The sequence below is a fragment of the Brienomyrus brachyistius genome, chromosome 15 (assembly GCF_023856365.1).
Source record: "Brienomyrus brachyistius isolate T26 chromosome 15, BBRACH_0.4, whole genome shotgun sequence".
NCBI lineage: Eukaryota > Metazoa > Chordata > Actinopteri > Osteoglossiformes > Mormyridae > Brienomyrus > Brienomyrus brachyistius.
The window spans coordinates 11,541,848-11,558,621 of NC_064547.1; the positions used below are offsets into that span (position 1 = coordinate 11,541,848).

General features: G+C 40.3%; 1 protein-coding gene across 4 annotated transcripts in view; it reads right to left on the minus strand.

Moving 5' to 3' along the window:
* LOC125708382 (kinesin-like protein KIF1A) overlaps positions 1-16,774 on the minus strand; it is a 37,766-nt gene that overhangs the window by 7,549 nt on the left and 13,443 nt on the right. For 2 of the 4 annotated variants that reach the window (XM_048975859.1, XM_048975857.1), the window contains 21 exons: positions 16,445-16,520; positions 14,993-15,072; positions 14,673-14,779; positions 14,447-14,527; positions 14,169-14,349; positions 13,980-14,052; positions 13,412-13,499; positions 13,067-13,215; positions 12,759-12,937; positions 10,329-10,466; positions 8,974-9,092; positions 7,128-7,213; positions 6,907-7,036; positions 6,659-6,821; positions 6,141-6,231; positions 5,464-5,582; positions 3,972-4,027; positions 1,739-1,847; positions 1,310-1,376; positions 832-916; positions 426-531 (listed from right to left, as the gene is read on the minus strand). In XM_048975859.1, coding sequence (XP_048831816.1) covers positions 426-531; positions 832-916; positions 1,310-1,376; positions 1,739-1,847; positions 3,972-4,027; positions 5,464-5,582; positions 6,141-6,231; positions 6,659-6,821; positions 6,907-7,036; positions 7,128-7,213; positions 8,974-9,092; positions 10,329-10,466; positions 12,759-12,937; positions 13,067-13,215; positions 13,412-13,499; positions 13,980-14,052; positions 14,169-14,349; positions 14,447-14,527; positions 14,673-14,779; positions 14,993-15,072; positions 16,445-16,520 — 2,283 coding nt within the window. The remainder of the gene's footprint in view (positions 1-425; positions 532-831; positions 917-1,309; positions 1,377-1,738; positions 1,848-3,971; positions 4,028-5,463; positions 5,583-6,140; positions 6,232-6,658; positions 6,822-6,906; positions 7,037-7,127; positions 7,214-8,973; positions 9,093-10,328; positions 10,467-12,758; positions 12,938-13,066; positions 13,216-13,411; positions 13,500-13,979; positions 14,053-14,168; positions 14,350-14,446; positions 14,528-14,672; positions 14,780-14,992; positions 15,073-16,444; positions 16,521-16,774) is intronic. The other 2 variants (XM_048975858.1, XM_048975860.1) reach the window with 2 other exon arrangements.

Here is a 16,774-nt window from a genome sequence, read left to right on the forward strand (position 1 = left end):
CTTATTAGAAACTGAGCACACATTAATCTAAATGTAATAAAGACTCTAAACAAGAATTTTGAAATGTGCAATTAAGTATGGAGGATATTTTAACATTCAGGATAAAAATATACCAATGATGTTTTCTGCGAGTGGTCAATGATGTCCAGCCCACTCAATCATAAAGAATGCAGTGATGAGTAAGAGACTTTGTATTGCAGTTTACTTTGACATCTGATATTACAATAGCCATAAATTTGTTTTTTTCTGTCTGAACATCATAACCTTATTTAACCTGTACTAACAATATATAACATGGAGTAAGGTAATCATTTATGGATTCAACAAAGATTTTCAGCCCATCCTTCTATTCAGGCTCTATTCTAGGCTTTTATTGCTAGAATATAGATCTAACATGTGACAAAGTGGACAATGTTATGACAAACCTGTCGTCCTGCATGGGGCAAATGTAACCTGCAGACAGGATGTTCAGGGAGAGGATGTTGGGGTCGATGATAGTCTCATCTGTTTCAGGGGTATTGCGAATGCGACCTAAGAGACAGGTCACAATAAATCACACTGAAGATATTCTATTAAGAATTCAATTACACCAGTGGTCCTCAAAGTCGGTCCTCAGGCCCCACTGCCCTGCTTGTTTTCCTGCTATCCCTGCCCCACACACAAGTCCTAGCTGTCTTTCAGCTTCTGATTGACTGAAGACACCTGATCTAGGTAATCAGCAGTGTGTGGGGCAGGGATAGCTGGAAGACAAGCAGGGCAGTGGGACCTGAGGACCGAGTTTGAGAACCACTGAATTACACCAAGATTCATACATATTATGCCTCGACTTGCCTACAACCAGCTCCTTCACCTCATTCCACTCAATGTCATGTCCTGTCTCGTGCACTATGGTCACAGTGATTCTCCTCTGGGTACCCTTGGGAGGAAAGAAAAAAAAGTAGGTTTTTCAGAATTGCTACTACAATTGTAGTTTCAAACAGAAAGTTTAATCACAATGAACCATGACACAACATGACACACGGCAAGTTATACTTGCTTTCTGTACTAAAACTTTTGTTCTTTTGTAGCACAAGATATGTAATACATATACTTTTTAAACATGTGCACTAAATGTAAGTCAGTAACATTCAGTAATAAGTGATTCATTTTGTGTAGCACCTATGGAGTGCAGGGTTACACTGTGATGTATGTACAGTATGTACTTTCTTTGGAAGAGCAGCTGATATAAGCAGCGTGATAAATGTATATTTGTCTGGCTGTGTGCTTATACCACCTGGTGTTCCCAAGTAAGTAAAAACAGAAAATATACCTGGTGCAGCAGGAAGGTCCCATGGCATGGCATTCCTTCTATATGATCCACCACTGCAGGGAGGTAGCTGGCCAGATATTTAAGAAATATATAGTTTCACCACCTATCTTGAAGCCATGCTAATTCTGAATTTCACTGATCTCGATATTTCATTTTTAGGAATCTAATGTTTCTTACTGCGGTCTGTAACTGTAACTGATACCCTTGTGTGGGTATAGAGAATAGCTCTGTAGTGTGTCTGCTTTGCAAAGTAGGGTTACTTCTGGATTTTTGAAAATACCGTGAAACACATGGTAACTTAAACAGATAACATCTTAAGCTGAGTATCATTAAAAGTATTCATAGTTAAATAATAGTCACCACTGTCTATTTAAAGAAAACAATTACATATTTTTATTAGCTTTATAAGCACTCAGAAAAGATACTCACTCTCCATTGGCTTCCAGCTCACATATTTCAAAGAAGACCATGAGGTCATACTTGCAGTGGCATGATCCAACAGTAGGACGTCTCAATGTGGTCAGTTTGGTGGCTGGTACTATGGGAGAAACTTCATAGTATCACCATCAAGACATCCAAAGCACAAGTACTGATGGCTCATACAGCCATTCTCCTAATTCCTAGAAGAGCCCACATTATCTGTTGCCTAATTGGTGAGTGGAAAATTCCTGTAGAAGCTGATCCAGTCTAGCCAAATTCTGCCAGTTTTTTCCATTGATTCCATGTGGTTTCTGATTTCTAATGAGTAAGTCCTGAGAAATATTTATGTTTTTTGATTTTGCATTAGTTACAAAGATGTACCAGATTATTTGTTGAATGTAACACTTGACCTCATTTCCACAGACTTACTGATTTATCTAACTAATAAAGCATAATATCCCGGAGCATACCAGGGGGGTGTTCCCTGAAGTAGGATTTCTCAGTTAGTAGAGTTAACTAAAGCTAGAAATCATGATTGTCCAGTAGGAATGTTCCTTATTTCACATCCAACCCCACTCCGTCTGATCCCTTGGTTTCCCTCGGGGTTAGCTCTTGTTCCTGCCCTTTTGTTAACCAGCTACAGCTGCCTAGCGTTTGCCCTTTTGTTTAGTCCTGTATAGTAGCGTTTCTTAGGGCTGTGTTCCCTGTTTGGTCATTGTTCTTTGTCTACATGTGTAATCCTGCCTGGTTCTTGCAATAAACACCCCTGTGAGGGGTCTTCCTTCTCCCACTGCTAGTGTGACAGAATGCCATAACTGCAAAGATGAATGTGGCTATTTTCCGGTCTGATTGGAGGAATTTTGTTCCCCAGCTGATCTCTGACAGCACTCATCTATGTGACTACTGGTCCAGCACCAGAGAGGAACCTGCGGCCACTCCCTTGTCAGCCCCCGCACCTGCTCCAGCCTGGGACAAGGTGGTCGCCCTGCTACGCTAGATAGGAGAACTGGAGGCGATCTCCTCAGCCTCCACTTCCCCAGCAACACAGGAAATAACAAGGGCTTTGCTTGCCCTGCACCGGTGGGTGAAAGTGATGACTCCACCAGCTGACCTGCTGCCAATGGAGGTACCATCACTTGATTCGCCCTCATCCACTGCTGCCCTCCCACCTGCCAAGCTCACCTTACCCGAATTCCCTGGCGAGCCCACCTCTGTGCTGCCAGCAAAACCTTTTGGTTAGCTCCCGTCAGAGGAGACGGAATCCTAAAAGGCTGACAGACCCTGATGTGGCAGCATCCAGGTCCAGAGGAACTCACCATATCTCTGCAAGCGTATGGTCCAGAAGAGGTCAGTGCTCCACTACTTTGGCCCAGGAAAAGCCGCTGTTTTGCGAGTGCATGCCTTGAGAGGGTGCCATGCCACAGCCCAGAGAAGGGGAGATCTCTGCTACTCTGCTAGCGTCTGGCCCACGTATCCTTGCTGTGCCTTGCTTGCAGCCTGAGGTCCCTGCTGCGCCCTGCTCACTACCAGAGGTCCCCTGTCATGCTGCGTCCATATATGGAGGTGCCTGCCTTTCTTAAGTCTTACTAGTAAGACTTATTAGTATCTCTTAGTCCTGTTATCTCTGTTTGGTCATTGTTCTTTATATGTGTAATCCTGCCTGATCTCTGTAATAAATACATCTGCGAGGGATGTACCTTTCCGCAGACACCATTTTGGAAGTTCTGTTGCTGCTGTGAACGTGACACCTTACCTAAACTTATTGGATAGTCCTGACTTCTAGCTTTAGTTAACTCAGCTGACTGAGAAACCCTGCTTTGTGGAGCACCCCCCTGGGTGAGTCATAGAAAAATGGGCCCAGCTGATGTAGGGAAGCTCAGTTTTGGCTCTCCACAGAAAATCAGTGCCCAGGATTGTCCTACACTGTACATGCAGAGTCTTTGCTCTTTAGAATTGCTGAATGTTGCTGATAAGAATTTTCGGGAAAACCAAGCTAGAGTACCACACCCTGTCTACAGAAATTATGTGACAGAAAATATTTAAGCCAAGCAATACTGGCAAACACACATTTGTTGCAATAGATGTCAGCATGAAAATATATGAAGATGTTTTGAAAAACAAATGAAGATATTTCTTCTGTTTATTTGATAATTGATACTCATTTGTATGTTTCCGATGTATTTTAAAACACATTAAGGTTTTCTCAGACAACTTTAATTAACCAACTGTTTTTGATTCTTACCTGGTTTGGATAGTGGCATAACCCGTGGAAACTGCCTTCTACAAGGACGCAAAGGACTGAAGAAACAAAGTATTCAACTAGCATTGAGAAATTTCATAAATGAACAGTGTTAATTTATATAACATCTTAATTTTGACAGTATATTTTGATTTAGTTTTAGTCCTTAAACACTTGTGCGTACAAACAACCATACGTAGTGAATGTTGATGCATCTCGTGCATTATAAATATGACTGTGAGTACAAGGCAAGTAACTGAAATAAAGAGACACCCTCAATGAACCATCTACGGGCATAAAACTTCCAAATAAAATGTTGAACCGCAACAGTGTTGCAAAAATGGAAATGGTGAAGAGGCATATACCCTATATTTTTATTCCAGTTTATCATATATTTTGCACTATGCGCTTGTATTGTTATTTTGTAACTGAATTCTGCTATTAAGAAATACAGAGAGAGGTAAGGAGCATGCATCCATATTGAAGGAAACTTCCGTCGTATTTTCTCTGTCTTTTTGGCATCTGTTTCTCCGGTTCCCTAACTGTCTTTATGGTGCCAGGCGGGCAAAGAAATTTTTCCATTTTGGTTTTCTGTTCTGACTGCAACTTTCTTTACCGTTTAGACAGTCATTTATATTTATTGATATTTATGAACGTGAAAGAATACAGTTGTTTAAGATTGTATGTGGTGTTTTAATCAGAATTTTTAAAAGAATAATTATTATTGATATTTTTTATCAGTAATTTTTTTTTCAATTACTAGACATTTCAGGGGACCCCACTTGAATTGCAGGTGACCCCAAGGTTTAAAAACAGTGCCCTAACAGTAGAAATTGGCATTTTAAGGCGAGAAGTTTTTTTTCAATACGCTTCTCCCTCATTTGGTTTGCATGTTCTCTTATCTTTCCCATGTAGATGGATGACTAAGGGAATTTGCGCTCTGTGTCACCTCATGTTCATATCCCTGTTAACCAGGAAGGTTACAGCTTGAAGGTTCCTATTCACTCCACTCAACTCAAATATGTACAATTCACAGGGGAAATATGCTTCAGTTACATTGTGTTCACTATAATTTCGTGGAACATGTGTTTTCGTTAAAGATAATTATTTCTTGGTGAAGGATTTTTTGCCTTTGAATAAATTTATGTTAATGAAAGGTTGGATTTTTCTCAATTTTTCAGTGTGACATGAAGCTGCTTCACCCTTAAGCACTTACAGTAGTGCTTCACTTTTTACAAATCTTTACAAGGGGTGCCGGTAATTGTGGATGGGCTCTGTATAAGGACAAGTATTCAGGCTACAATTGAAGCTTTGAAGAAAATAAAATGCTATAGTATAATGATATACCAGTGTGTGTGTTGTGTGTATATATATATATATATATATATATATATATATATATATATATATATATAATAGTATACCAGTAAATAACTATGGCACCAGTGTAACACCCACCCCTAGGTAACAATATGGTGAAATTTAGGAATGTTACCTGATAAGATCTTTGCAAAGAGGCAGAAAGGGTTGCTTCTGGTAGTGCCCAAAAACTTCAAAAACAATGGGCTGAGTCTTAATGTACTCCACAAATGTCTTTGTCACATCTACTGCAATCTGTAAAACCACAAACATGGGAAGTCAGTCCATCGCAGGACACATACCATCATACTAAAGGGCACGGTAAGGCAGGGGAAAGTTATGATGATTCCAAGGGCCCCTGAATGACAGGGGGGCCTAGAAAGTTTGGAAAATATCTGGACTGGTCTGGACTGCGGGGCCCAATGATATGCCTTCATGGGGCCCAAAATGTCTACCAATGCCGTTGGTCATGCCTAAGGACTTATCTTTGGACTGCAGGAAGAAACCTGCACAGCACAGAAGCACATGCATAAATACACAAACAGAGGCCACCCTTAATACTTTTGAATTTTTGCTTTTTTATCATTTGAGAATTCAGCCCCCCCCCCCCCACAAATATCATGACAACTTCTACCATCATCAACCACACCCCCCCCCCAACCCTTTGGCAACCCAATTTTGGTGATTCACTGGTGGAACTAATTTGTACACGATTCTTTTTATCAGTCATGTCATTGCTTTTACAGCAGTGAGTTTGACATGTATGGAAATGTGTAGATTTAATGGTTATAATTTACAATTTTAAACACTTACATCCTGTGCATGGTAGAAACCCAACGGTGGTCCACGACCAGTGTTCTTCAGTGGCTCAGTAGAGAAGGCCTCATCATGTCGGTGGATAAAACTGCAGACAATAAGAGACAGCAACTGTCAATATGAAGAGAGAATCAAGAAGCTATTATTTTTTATATTTATATTATTATAACTTTTGTGGTTTAAGGCGACAGCATAAAGCTGCCAATAATTGTGGCACATGTGTTTTTGTTAAAAATAATTATTTCTTAATGATTTGTTTTTTCTTTGAATAAATTTATTTCAAAGAAAGGTTGGATTTTTCACATTTTTTTCAGTGTGAGATGACTACTTCACTGAAAGGTAGATTTTTTTCTAGCCCTTTTTACAAATCTTTACAAGGGGTGCCAATAATTGTGGAGGACGCTGTATGTAATCTGATCTTTATGCATTTGGCTCAAAAGCCACAGAAGAATTGTTTAAAGCTCCTCTACATATTAACAGCTTGAGTTACCTTTTGTAGTACAAAAAGTACTCACTTGAACTGGCAGAAAATATCAGCATACTCTGCAGGGATGCTAGAAGCCTGCAGGACCGTCACCCTAAAAGTGAAGGCACTTCCAATTTTGAGGTGTTCCAGGGATCTGTCCAAAGGCTTATCCAGCTGAGTCTTCAGTGGACTCTCCAGTTCCTCTGTGCAAGCTGTACAGTATGTATACACAAAGTCATCGGGTTAATTACAAGTAATAACATTTTTTCACAATACCACTTGCAAATCTGGCCATACCTGCCCAGGTATTGTTGTTGACCTCATCTGCAGAAGGCCCACTCTCAAAGTTCTGCCTCTCTCCTTCCACGATACGTAGTTCCTCCTGAGATACCCCAGAATGAGCTAAACCCGCAGTATAGAACTTGAACTGGAAGTGGGCCAATGAAGGAATGTTTTTAGTGTGAAACACATTAAACTGAATATTTATTGTGATACTCTACAAATCAAACAAATCTCACATTCTCAAATTGCTGGTCTTCAAAGGAGATCTTGGCAGTCCCTGACTGTCGCACTCCCGAACCACAGTCTGGGGCATCTTCATCGGCTAGAGACAGAAACATGGCAGTATCCAATCATTTCCTTGCACAAATGTTTATTAATTTTTTTTGTATTCATTTTATTCTATTTACCATGGACCTAAACAGCACAGTACAGCTATGCAACTCATGAGATCTATACAAGTGTTTGATCATTAAAGAGAATGCAACCTTGTTTAGTCTTATTTAGGGACTTAAATGGTTAATAACATGCACGGTTTGCCTACACAAATTAAAAGGGTTCTTTCCGAAGGACCCGTTCCGCAGCACCTGCCCAATTTGTACCTTGCATGAGCAGCATTACTTTGCAGCATATTTTACAATGGTGCCTGATCATTTTCATAACCCAAACTGGTCTCGTTAATATTTCTTTAAACAATATCAAGTTCACTTTACGAACTGCTTGTAAGCTATCTTCACCAGCCAGGGATATGCTGCCAGATATTCAGATTTTGAATTCTTTGTGTTCTCTGTCTGTTTAATAGAAATCTTGCACAGCACCTGCACCTGTGTGCATGTTTATGCATCTCATTAGATACCCCAGTAAGGTTGGGATGACAGTATATGTCCCTGACAGCTGTCACTATTATACTGTCAGTAGATTATGCCAAAAAGACAAATATCTAGAGAAATCTATGTTATTTTATGGATTCCACTGAAATAAATCTGATTATTAAAAAGACCTCTGCGTGTATGTTGATTTTTTCATGCCCCAATTTAAAAGGCCAATAGGTGTGGGTGGCTTAAGTCAAGGGAGGTGATGCTAAGATTATAGAATTCCTTGGTAAGACCCCACCTAGAATACTGCGTGCAGGTTTGGTCACATTACCTTAAAAATTACATTGCAGCCTTAAAAAGTTCAACATAGGGCTACAAAAATGATTCAAAATCATGAAAAAATGAAAATTGAAATTAGTATAGCTCATTTAAATGAATGGGCATTTTATGTTGTTTAACTCGTGTATTTTGTCAGCGTAATGCGTTTTCCTAATTTTGCTGGACTTGGCTCCGTAGACTGTCAACCTTTAGCCTTTTGTGTGACAGTGATGGCTGGGATATTCATGAATAAAATTAGATGGTTAGATTAGCTTAAATAATGTTTAGTTTAAAAGTGTTTATGTTTATTGTTTTTAGTTTCTATCTACGAAGCAATATTTTCTGTTGTTTATCCTTAAAGGTTATAAACCTAATTGGGTATCGACCTAATCTTGCTTCTAAATAAAAAATACGATAAATGAGTTATGCCTTGCATCCTTCAGTCTTGAACTGGCCATTTTCAAGTTTAGGCAAGAGCTGAGCTGTGGAAATCTACCATAACTTGACATACATTAAAATCACAACTTTATATTTCAATCCTGAGTGAACCAAAGCTATAAGCATACTAAAATACTTGTTTCTGGATAGCAGTAATTTCATGGGATATTAATGTCATAGAATTAATCCAGTAAGCATCTGTAAGCAGAGAAGTAGAGTGAAAAATGACAAGCAAGGAAAACATGTTGTTTTCAGTTAGCATAATCATTATCACTACTTTTGCTAAACAATAAAGCGACCCTTTTGTCATAAATGTACACAATATGGTTTAAACAGATGAACAGTGTCAGGAAAAGTAATGCGGTGTGTGCATGCTCGAAAATGTTGCGCATGCACGGTGCATATGAGTACAAATTGGACAGGTGGCGCATATCGGATAATGACAGACCCATTTACTTCTGTAACAATCTAGTTCGGAAAAACTATTTTTACACTAAAACCCAGAGACATTTACCTGAAATAGCCTGGACAGCCACCTTCAGGGAGCCCTTGACCTCCCCTTTTTCACTGACAATGGCCACTCGGTGAACCAGTGGCACTGGATAAACAAGGTTGCTAAGATATACAAAAGCCCTATGGTGGGAAAAGATGACAGACATCAACTGCACAGCCATGACACAGCTGCCAAACAGCAACCACAATCCACATATCAGGCATGACACAAGACTAAGGGACATCACATAGGCAAAACTGTTATATTAGTTGTTATATTATGCATAGTTATTGCATTGGAATGGGAGGTCGACAGACGGATCGGTTCGGCCCTTTATGGCACTAATTGGGATGTATCTGGATCGTGTTTCACTGCGTTGTTCATCTAATTACCATGCAAATGTGATTTAAATACGTGAAAATGCCGCTATTTATAATGCGAATAGCGATCTTCAGGTGAGGGCGGCACTACACGCCCCCGATGCAGGTAAAACAAAGAAAGGTGACATGGTTTACTTTTTTTGCCGATTTAACCTCATTTTAAAAACTTTAATAATGGGTTTTTCAGGATTAAGTTCATTTTCATGGAAAAGAGGGACTTTGCAAATAATTGCAATTCATCTGATCACTCTTCATAACGTTCTTCATATGCATGCTGGCATCATAAAATCTGAGGCAGCAGACTTTGTGAAAATTAATATTTGCGTCATTCTCAAAACTTTTGGCCACAGCAATAGTATTTCTCCGTGTTTCCTTAATTTCAGGTAAGTTCCATAGTTCTGTTTCCATTAGTGTTAGTTACTTCACCTGTGTCTTGTTGCCCTGTGCCCTGCCTAGGTTGTTGTTGATGATTCATACCTACCTTTTGTTAGTTCACATTATCACTGTATTTAAGTGACAGCTTTTGATACTCTGTGTGTAAGTTATGGTGTGGTGTTGCTCTGTTTGGTTTTTCTAGGCCTGCTCCCTGTTTTGCTCTTTTCCTTAGTTGTTACCTTTTTATATTTTTGTACTTAGTTCTTGTTTCTCCAATTTGCTTTTAACCCCACATGGTCCTTTTATTTTGTGGTGTAGCCCTTGGTGTTCTGTTTTGCTTAATAAACCCCTGCTGTCATGGACCCATAAGTGGACTCTCATCTTTTTCCCTTCCTGCACCATGCCTTCCCATAATAGTTTGTATGTATGCTGGTATGTGTGCAATAATGTATGAATGTCTGTAAGCACATAGACGTTTATATATTATTTCATAACAGATATTATTTTATATACAAGTATATAAAGCAAAACCCTAATTTTTACTCTCTGTTCTTATTTCTGTCTTAACTGTGTAATAAGATCACAAAATCACAGGCATTCCCCCCATAATATGCACATCACCTGCCGACCAGACGGAACCAGGGAAAGCGGTCATAAAAAGGGTCCCCAACGGTCACCAAGCAGTCACAGTCCTCTGCTGCGGAGCTGGGCACCTCTGCTGCCCGGTCATACATCTCGCGCATCAGCTCCAACCGCTGCCTGGTAAATGGCATAAGGCAAATAAACCATGAGAAATCAAAATACTACAGTGAAACCTTGGATTGTGTTTTGCAAGACAAGCAAAAAAATTTTATAAATTCTAACTTGACAAACGAGCGAGGTCTTGCAATACGTATTACGTATACACTTTGTCTGCCTAGCATCGTGCAATCATAACTCAGCCAATGGTTCTTCGCTCTCTCACTGCGGGATTGTGGGTAATCGTTTCCCATGCTCAGTCTCAGTCAGCGTTCCTTACTCAAATAGTCAAGCACCACCTGAAGAAGACCGTAGTACTGCGAGCGATGAATCTATTTAATGACAATGCAATATTATTTATTAGTTAGATATTAGTTGGTACAATTGGCTCCGCTTCTGACATCATAAGTGGGAGGGGGGGCGTATCCCTATCGTTATTTTAAAAGAAACTCATTATATTTATCCAACATGTTAATAGAAGAAGAAAAACTTTTACGGTATTTTCCAGTGTTTTATTTCGTTGTTAGGTTGTAGATTTAACCAGCAAGCTTTTAGGAGGAACAACCTTTAAGTCTGACGGTAGCTAAAAGGCGAAATGAGCGAGTCCCGCAGCTCTGGTACATGCAACCGTCCTGTTTGAACAACGCGGCTGAAATGATGGTATGAGATGGCCCCTATCTTGCGCATGCGCACTCACGCAGACACGCATACATCATTCCTAAAAAACATAATTAAAATAACACATTAATAAATAAATGATGTATTTTTATTCTATTAAAGTTTAACGGCAACCCTTATCTCCCAAACCATGTCCCCTATCGGCAACACGTGGCATAAGCATGTATGACACCATATATGGACATAACCCCTCAACCAATCAGAATAAGGGATACGCCCCCCTCCGCTTATGACGTCAGAAGTGGAGCCAAATTAAGCACCGTCTATTGTACCAACTAATATCTCTAATGTCACATTTCCATGAAATTGAAAAGGAGGCAAAAGCAACTATAATTGGATAGGTTCCTTGTTAAAGTTGCACAAAAACAAAAAGATTCCAGTGAGCCAACAGATAGCAGTGATTCCGTTAGTTATAGTGAGTCGTCCTACAAAATAACCCTCCTCTTCTCCCTCTCATCTCCCTCACACCATCCATGATTCTTTTCAAAGGTAAAGTGCAGGTTAATTTGTTTTATGTATTTTTACTTGATATTTCGTATTAATAATTTTTATATGAATATTTTCGGGTTGTGGAACGAATCATCTGAGTTTCCATTATTTCTTTTGGGAAAATTTGCTTTGATATACGAGTGCTTTAGATTATAAGCAGGATAACGAAGTGGAATTCTATTGGTAGGCAGAATAGTATACAGCGAAGAAAAACTGCCTCGAAATCCATGCATGAATATGAAGAGATTGTGGATGCATCCATGTACCAGTTGTTGTTTGCAAACACACACACAGCACCAGTGTGTGATTAACCACAGAGCACTGGTCTGATCTGCTCAGAGTAGCTGGCAACCAGGCATCTGAACAGTGGTATCTGGTATAGCTGAACTAAGCCATGTTATAACAAAGCAAACGGCTGAAATACGTCCATAATCCTCATTAGTTATCATGAGCTGTGAATGTTCATCCATCTTGTTGGAAAGAGAGCAGTTTGCTGGAGTGCAGCACAGAAGCCGTTGTGCCTCCGCCCGTTGTCCATTGTGCCTGATGTGATTTCATCGTTATCCTTGCTCTCGTTTGGTGGAGACTTGTGCATCAAATCCGCTACCTCACACATGAACACGGGAGATAATTTAGGTGGAAATGACTCCTTCATACTCAGAAGCTTGGTGTGAGCAAAAGTAATTCTGCAAGACCCTAAAACCCATGTTTTAACAAATGAAGCTAACAAAGACGGGAGTACTGAGAAACTGTGGAAGCCAGGTGCTGAATGTATCCGTACACCAAATGCCATTTATAAACATGTAAATGCCACCCAACCTAGTGGATGAATTGAATGAGTTAATCTCGTAAGCATTTGTGGACACTGATGCCTGTCTGCTAAAGTGTGGCAAAGTGTCAGGGGTGGGTTCCAGGAAGATATAAACATTGCCGGAGGACATTTGAAACACCTAAGAGACTAAACCTGACCCAATGAGTACAGTAAAATGAGAACCGTATACCTACTTTTAAGAACAACTTTGCAAAATAATTTTTTTTTAACAAAAGAGAACTTTAAAAAATGGTACTTTTGGTCCACACTGTATTTTAAAAAAAATAAATGCTCCGCCATATTTTCCTCAGTTTTATTTTCTTTGTATTTTTTACCTGAGCTTCTCCAGGGTCCAGTAGTGCGTGGCACCATTTTTCAAGTCCTGAACTTTCACCGCCACGATGGTGCGGGGGAAGGGCTGCTTTTTTCGCTCTTCGGCTGCATCAGGAGGCAGCAGGTCAGGCAGCAGTGGCGAGTACAGAGTGTCTGTCAGCAGCACAAACTGGAACTGGACCTGTGGGCCACACACATGCATCAGCCACATGACAGAGTATTTCCATACTCAGTAAATTTGTGTTTTATCTCTCCGACGGAAAGACTAGGGTTACCCATCATACACAGTCTGTCATCACCCTGAACTCACCTTTTTCTTCAGTTCCACACTTATGGCATTAGCTTCCTTCAGGAAGATTGCATTCCCCCATAGCAGATCTCTCAGGGATGTGAACTGGTAACACTTCCACTTCCGGAAAGCCCAAAGCGCAAGATCAGTTTCATGCTCCGTCCACGGAACTATAAAATGCCCAATAAGGACCCTAAATTAACTTTATCAGACAGAAGCAATGGTGGTCATAATTTCCAGTGGTATGAAGTACCAGCAGAAGTTAAGCAGAAACACAAACTGTTATCATTATGTTCCCACTGCTTCTCCAGGCAAGGTGAATGGTGGCAGATCGGATGCTTTTGACTCCAGATAAAACCACTTTACCTTCCTCTTCTGGTTCATCTTCTTCAGTGACTTCTGGGTAATAGCCATCTACTTGCTTCTGAAGTGCCTCTAGCTTACTCTCATAATCCTGAAAGAGAGTAATCTCCTTGAGCGTTTTAACTAAACACAGATATACATTGAAAATTTTCTTTTTGATTATTTAATGTGATTTCTAGATACTTTTATGTGCTGAATTCAAAAATGAAAACCATTTTTTCTATCACCAGTCATTAACTCATTATGCGTTTTTTTTTGTTTGCTTGTTTTTACAATATAAATTAGAACATAAGAAATTTACAAACGAGAGGAGGCCATTCGGCCCATCAAGCTCGTTTGGGGAGAACTTAACTAATAGCTCAGAGTTATTAAAATCTTATATAGCTCTGATTTAAAGGAACCCAGGGTTTTAGCTTTCGCTACACTAGTAGGAAGTCTATTCCTATATTATATATATATATATATATATATTTTTTTTTTTTTTTTTTTCAGATCTCATGCTTTTAAGTGATTTTACAACATATGATATTTCAATGGCATGTTTGAATAAAATATTCAGACTCAATCTCACCAGTCTCTGTTGTTCCAGGAGATTGTTAGCTTCTTCTCTCTCCTTGCGATACTGGTCTTCGAGTTCCTGTAGCCTACAGAGAAGGAAACAAGACTTACCATAACAAGATTTTCTTTGTTAAAATTTACTGGCTTGTGTCTCTTACTGTAACTTATGTTTGAGTTTTATTTAGGTAGGAGTCTTTCACACCTCTGCTCCATCTCCTGCTTCATGTCAATGCCCTGTTTCTCCAGCAGTTCCCTCTGTGCAAAGGCCCAGTCTACAGCTTCCGCTGGGGTCTCTGAGCAGGGAGTACGCTCACGCTCCTGACGCGTCTGCTCTGGATGGTTGAAGCGGAACACGTGGCTCTTACCCAGGATGATGCGGTTTCCTGGAAGAAGTGCAGTCACACATTCAGCTCTGCATGTTTGTGCTGTATATTTTATTCTACCTGGTTCACCAAGATGCAAGATAAACTGGTGACCCACCTGATCGGAGAATAGTGGGCTCAGTCACCCTTTTGCCATTTACATAGGTCTCTGCCTCCTCACATGGCTCCAGAAAGACTGCTAATGTTCAGAAAGACATAGTCAGAAAGCATAGTCAGAGACAGCACATTTACAAACTTCTGAAAAGGGCGCAAAGTCACAAAATCCTCATCCAAAACAAACTGGAATTAAGTACAAAACTCCTGAAGACTCCGAGGAAGCTTACTTTCTCCAAGAGGACCAGTGGTGCTGGTGAAAGTGCAGTGTTCATCCTTAATAAAGTGTCCACTCAGGACAATGTCTTGGCGGCTACAGGCATCCTCACGTCCCACCCTGACGAGGCAACAACATTACATAGAGTTACTGATATGAAATAATCAGTGTAAATAATCAAAATACCCAAAGGAAACCTCATGATAACATGGGGAGAACATGCAAACTCCACACACATGGAACCCTGGCGGAGATTGAAACCCAGGTCCCAGAGGTGTGAGATGACAGTGCTAACCACTGTACTACCATGCTGCCCATAGTTGTGAGTCTTACCTGGTTATTCCATCTTTGATGTAGTAAAGGAGGCATTCTGACATTAGTGGATCTTCATTGAGGTTCACCAAATGAGGTGTCTGAAAATGGGAGTTGAGTCTTTATATCTGTTTTTCTAAACAGAGTACAAAATCCTGGAAGTCTGAGTCCATTGAATTTCTATCCTATGTTAATGTGAAATAACTCCACATAAAACATATTTGTTTCTTAATCCAATGCAACAGCATGTTTTCATTCATTAATTTTATTCATTAACAAAATTATTCATCAGTGTTCATTTCACTGACCTTCGTACACACCTTCATTTCCCCCACAGAAAGTAATGTGCTTTGCAGCTTTCACTAATAGGACTGGGCAATATGACGACATTATCGGTAATCAACGATATGAGACAAGTAACCCGTTGTTGATATCTGACAGTGACTAGCAAGCAATTATCACCTTTATTGGGGAAAAGGCCTAGGCTGCACTCAAAGCGATTAAGATAAAGATTCATGAATTGGCTTTCAGTTTAGCTTTCTAGCCTACATTTCCCACAGTTTAAAATAAAAATAAAAAAACACATTGCTATTATTTTTCTTAACTTCTCATACATTAAAACTGGATATAATGATGGTATTTGTTAGGGCTTACATATTGATTAGAGCACATCTTCCGGTTGTTAATGGGGTAGTTCACCCCAAAACTGAAAAACGTTTTTACAGGGGTTTTATTGTCTATCTGTCACGGGATCAAGCAGAGTGGGCATGGGGGCGAGGCATGGAGCAGGCAGGCAACAAATAACAAAATAAAGGGTATTCACCAAGACATGAAATACTACTTATAAGCTACACAAGAAAAACTAGGCTGACAGACATGAATGACTCCAGGAAGAACAGAACAGGATCCATCCATCCATCCATTTTCCAAACCACTTATCCTACTGGGTCGCGGGGGGTCGGGAGCCTATCCCGGAAGCAATGGGCACGAGGCAGGGAACAACCCAGGATGGGGGGCCAGCCCATCGCAGGGCACACTCACACACCATTGGGCAATTTAGCAACTCCAATTAGCCTCAGCATGTTTTTGGACTGTGGGGGGAAACCGGAGTACCCGGAGGAAACCCCACGACGACACGGGGAGAACATGCAAACTCCACACACATGTGACCAAGGCGGAGACCCGAACCTGGGTCCCAGAGGTGTGAGGCAACAGTGCTAACCACTGCACCACCATGCCGCCCCCTGACCCTGACTCTATCCATTGCACACTGCACAGTGATACAATTGCTGATTGGAGTTCATCAGAACTACTAAGTCGGTGGATTATCTTCTATAGCCGGGTTATGACTATTGCGATTTATTATGCGACTCTTGTTGTTTGACTTATGAAACACAACTAGGCCTAAGTTATACTAGGCAAAAACATCTGAAAGAAAAAGAAGCAGGCAGTTCATTTTGCAAGTCAGCTTACTTTCTTAGGTGAGAAGACCCCAACTGTGCCCCCATCTTCTCGCATGGCCACACCCATTTCTGCCAGGAGGGCCTCTCTGGGAAAACCAGCACCTCATTGTTATCACGAGCTGTTACTGCACACGACCCAGTTTCATTACATCTGTGGCACACACAATCCCCAATTACATTTAGCTAGCACTGCACTATAATTGTTCTAACCTATGACAATATAGTTGCCATACTAGACATGAGTTGTCTTAATAAATGTTTTATATGAGATTCAAGTATATATTCCATTCCGGTGTTTCCCCTGTGTATACTGTAGGCCTTGCACATGTCAAATAAGCTT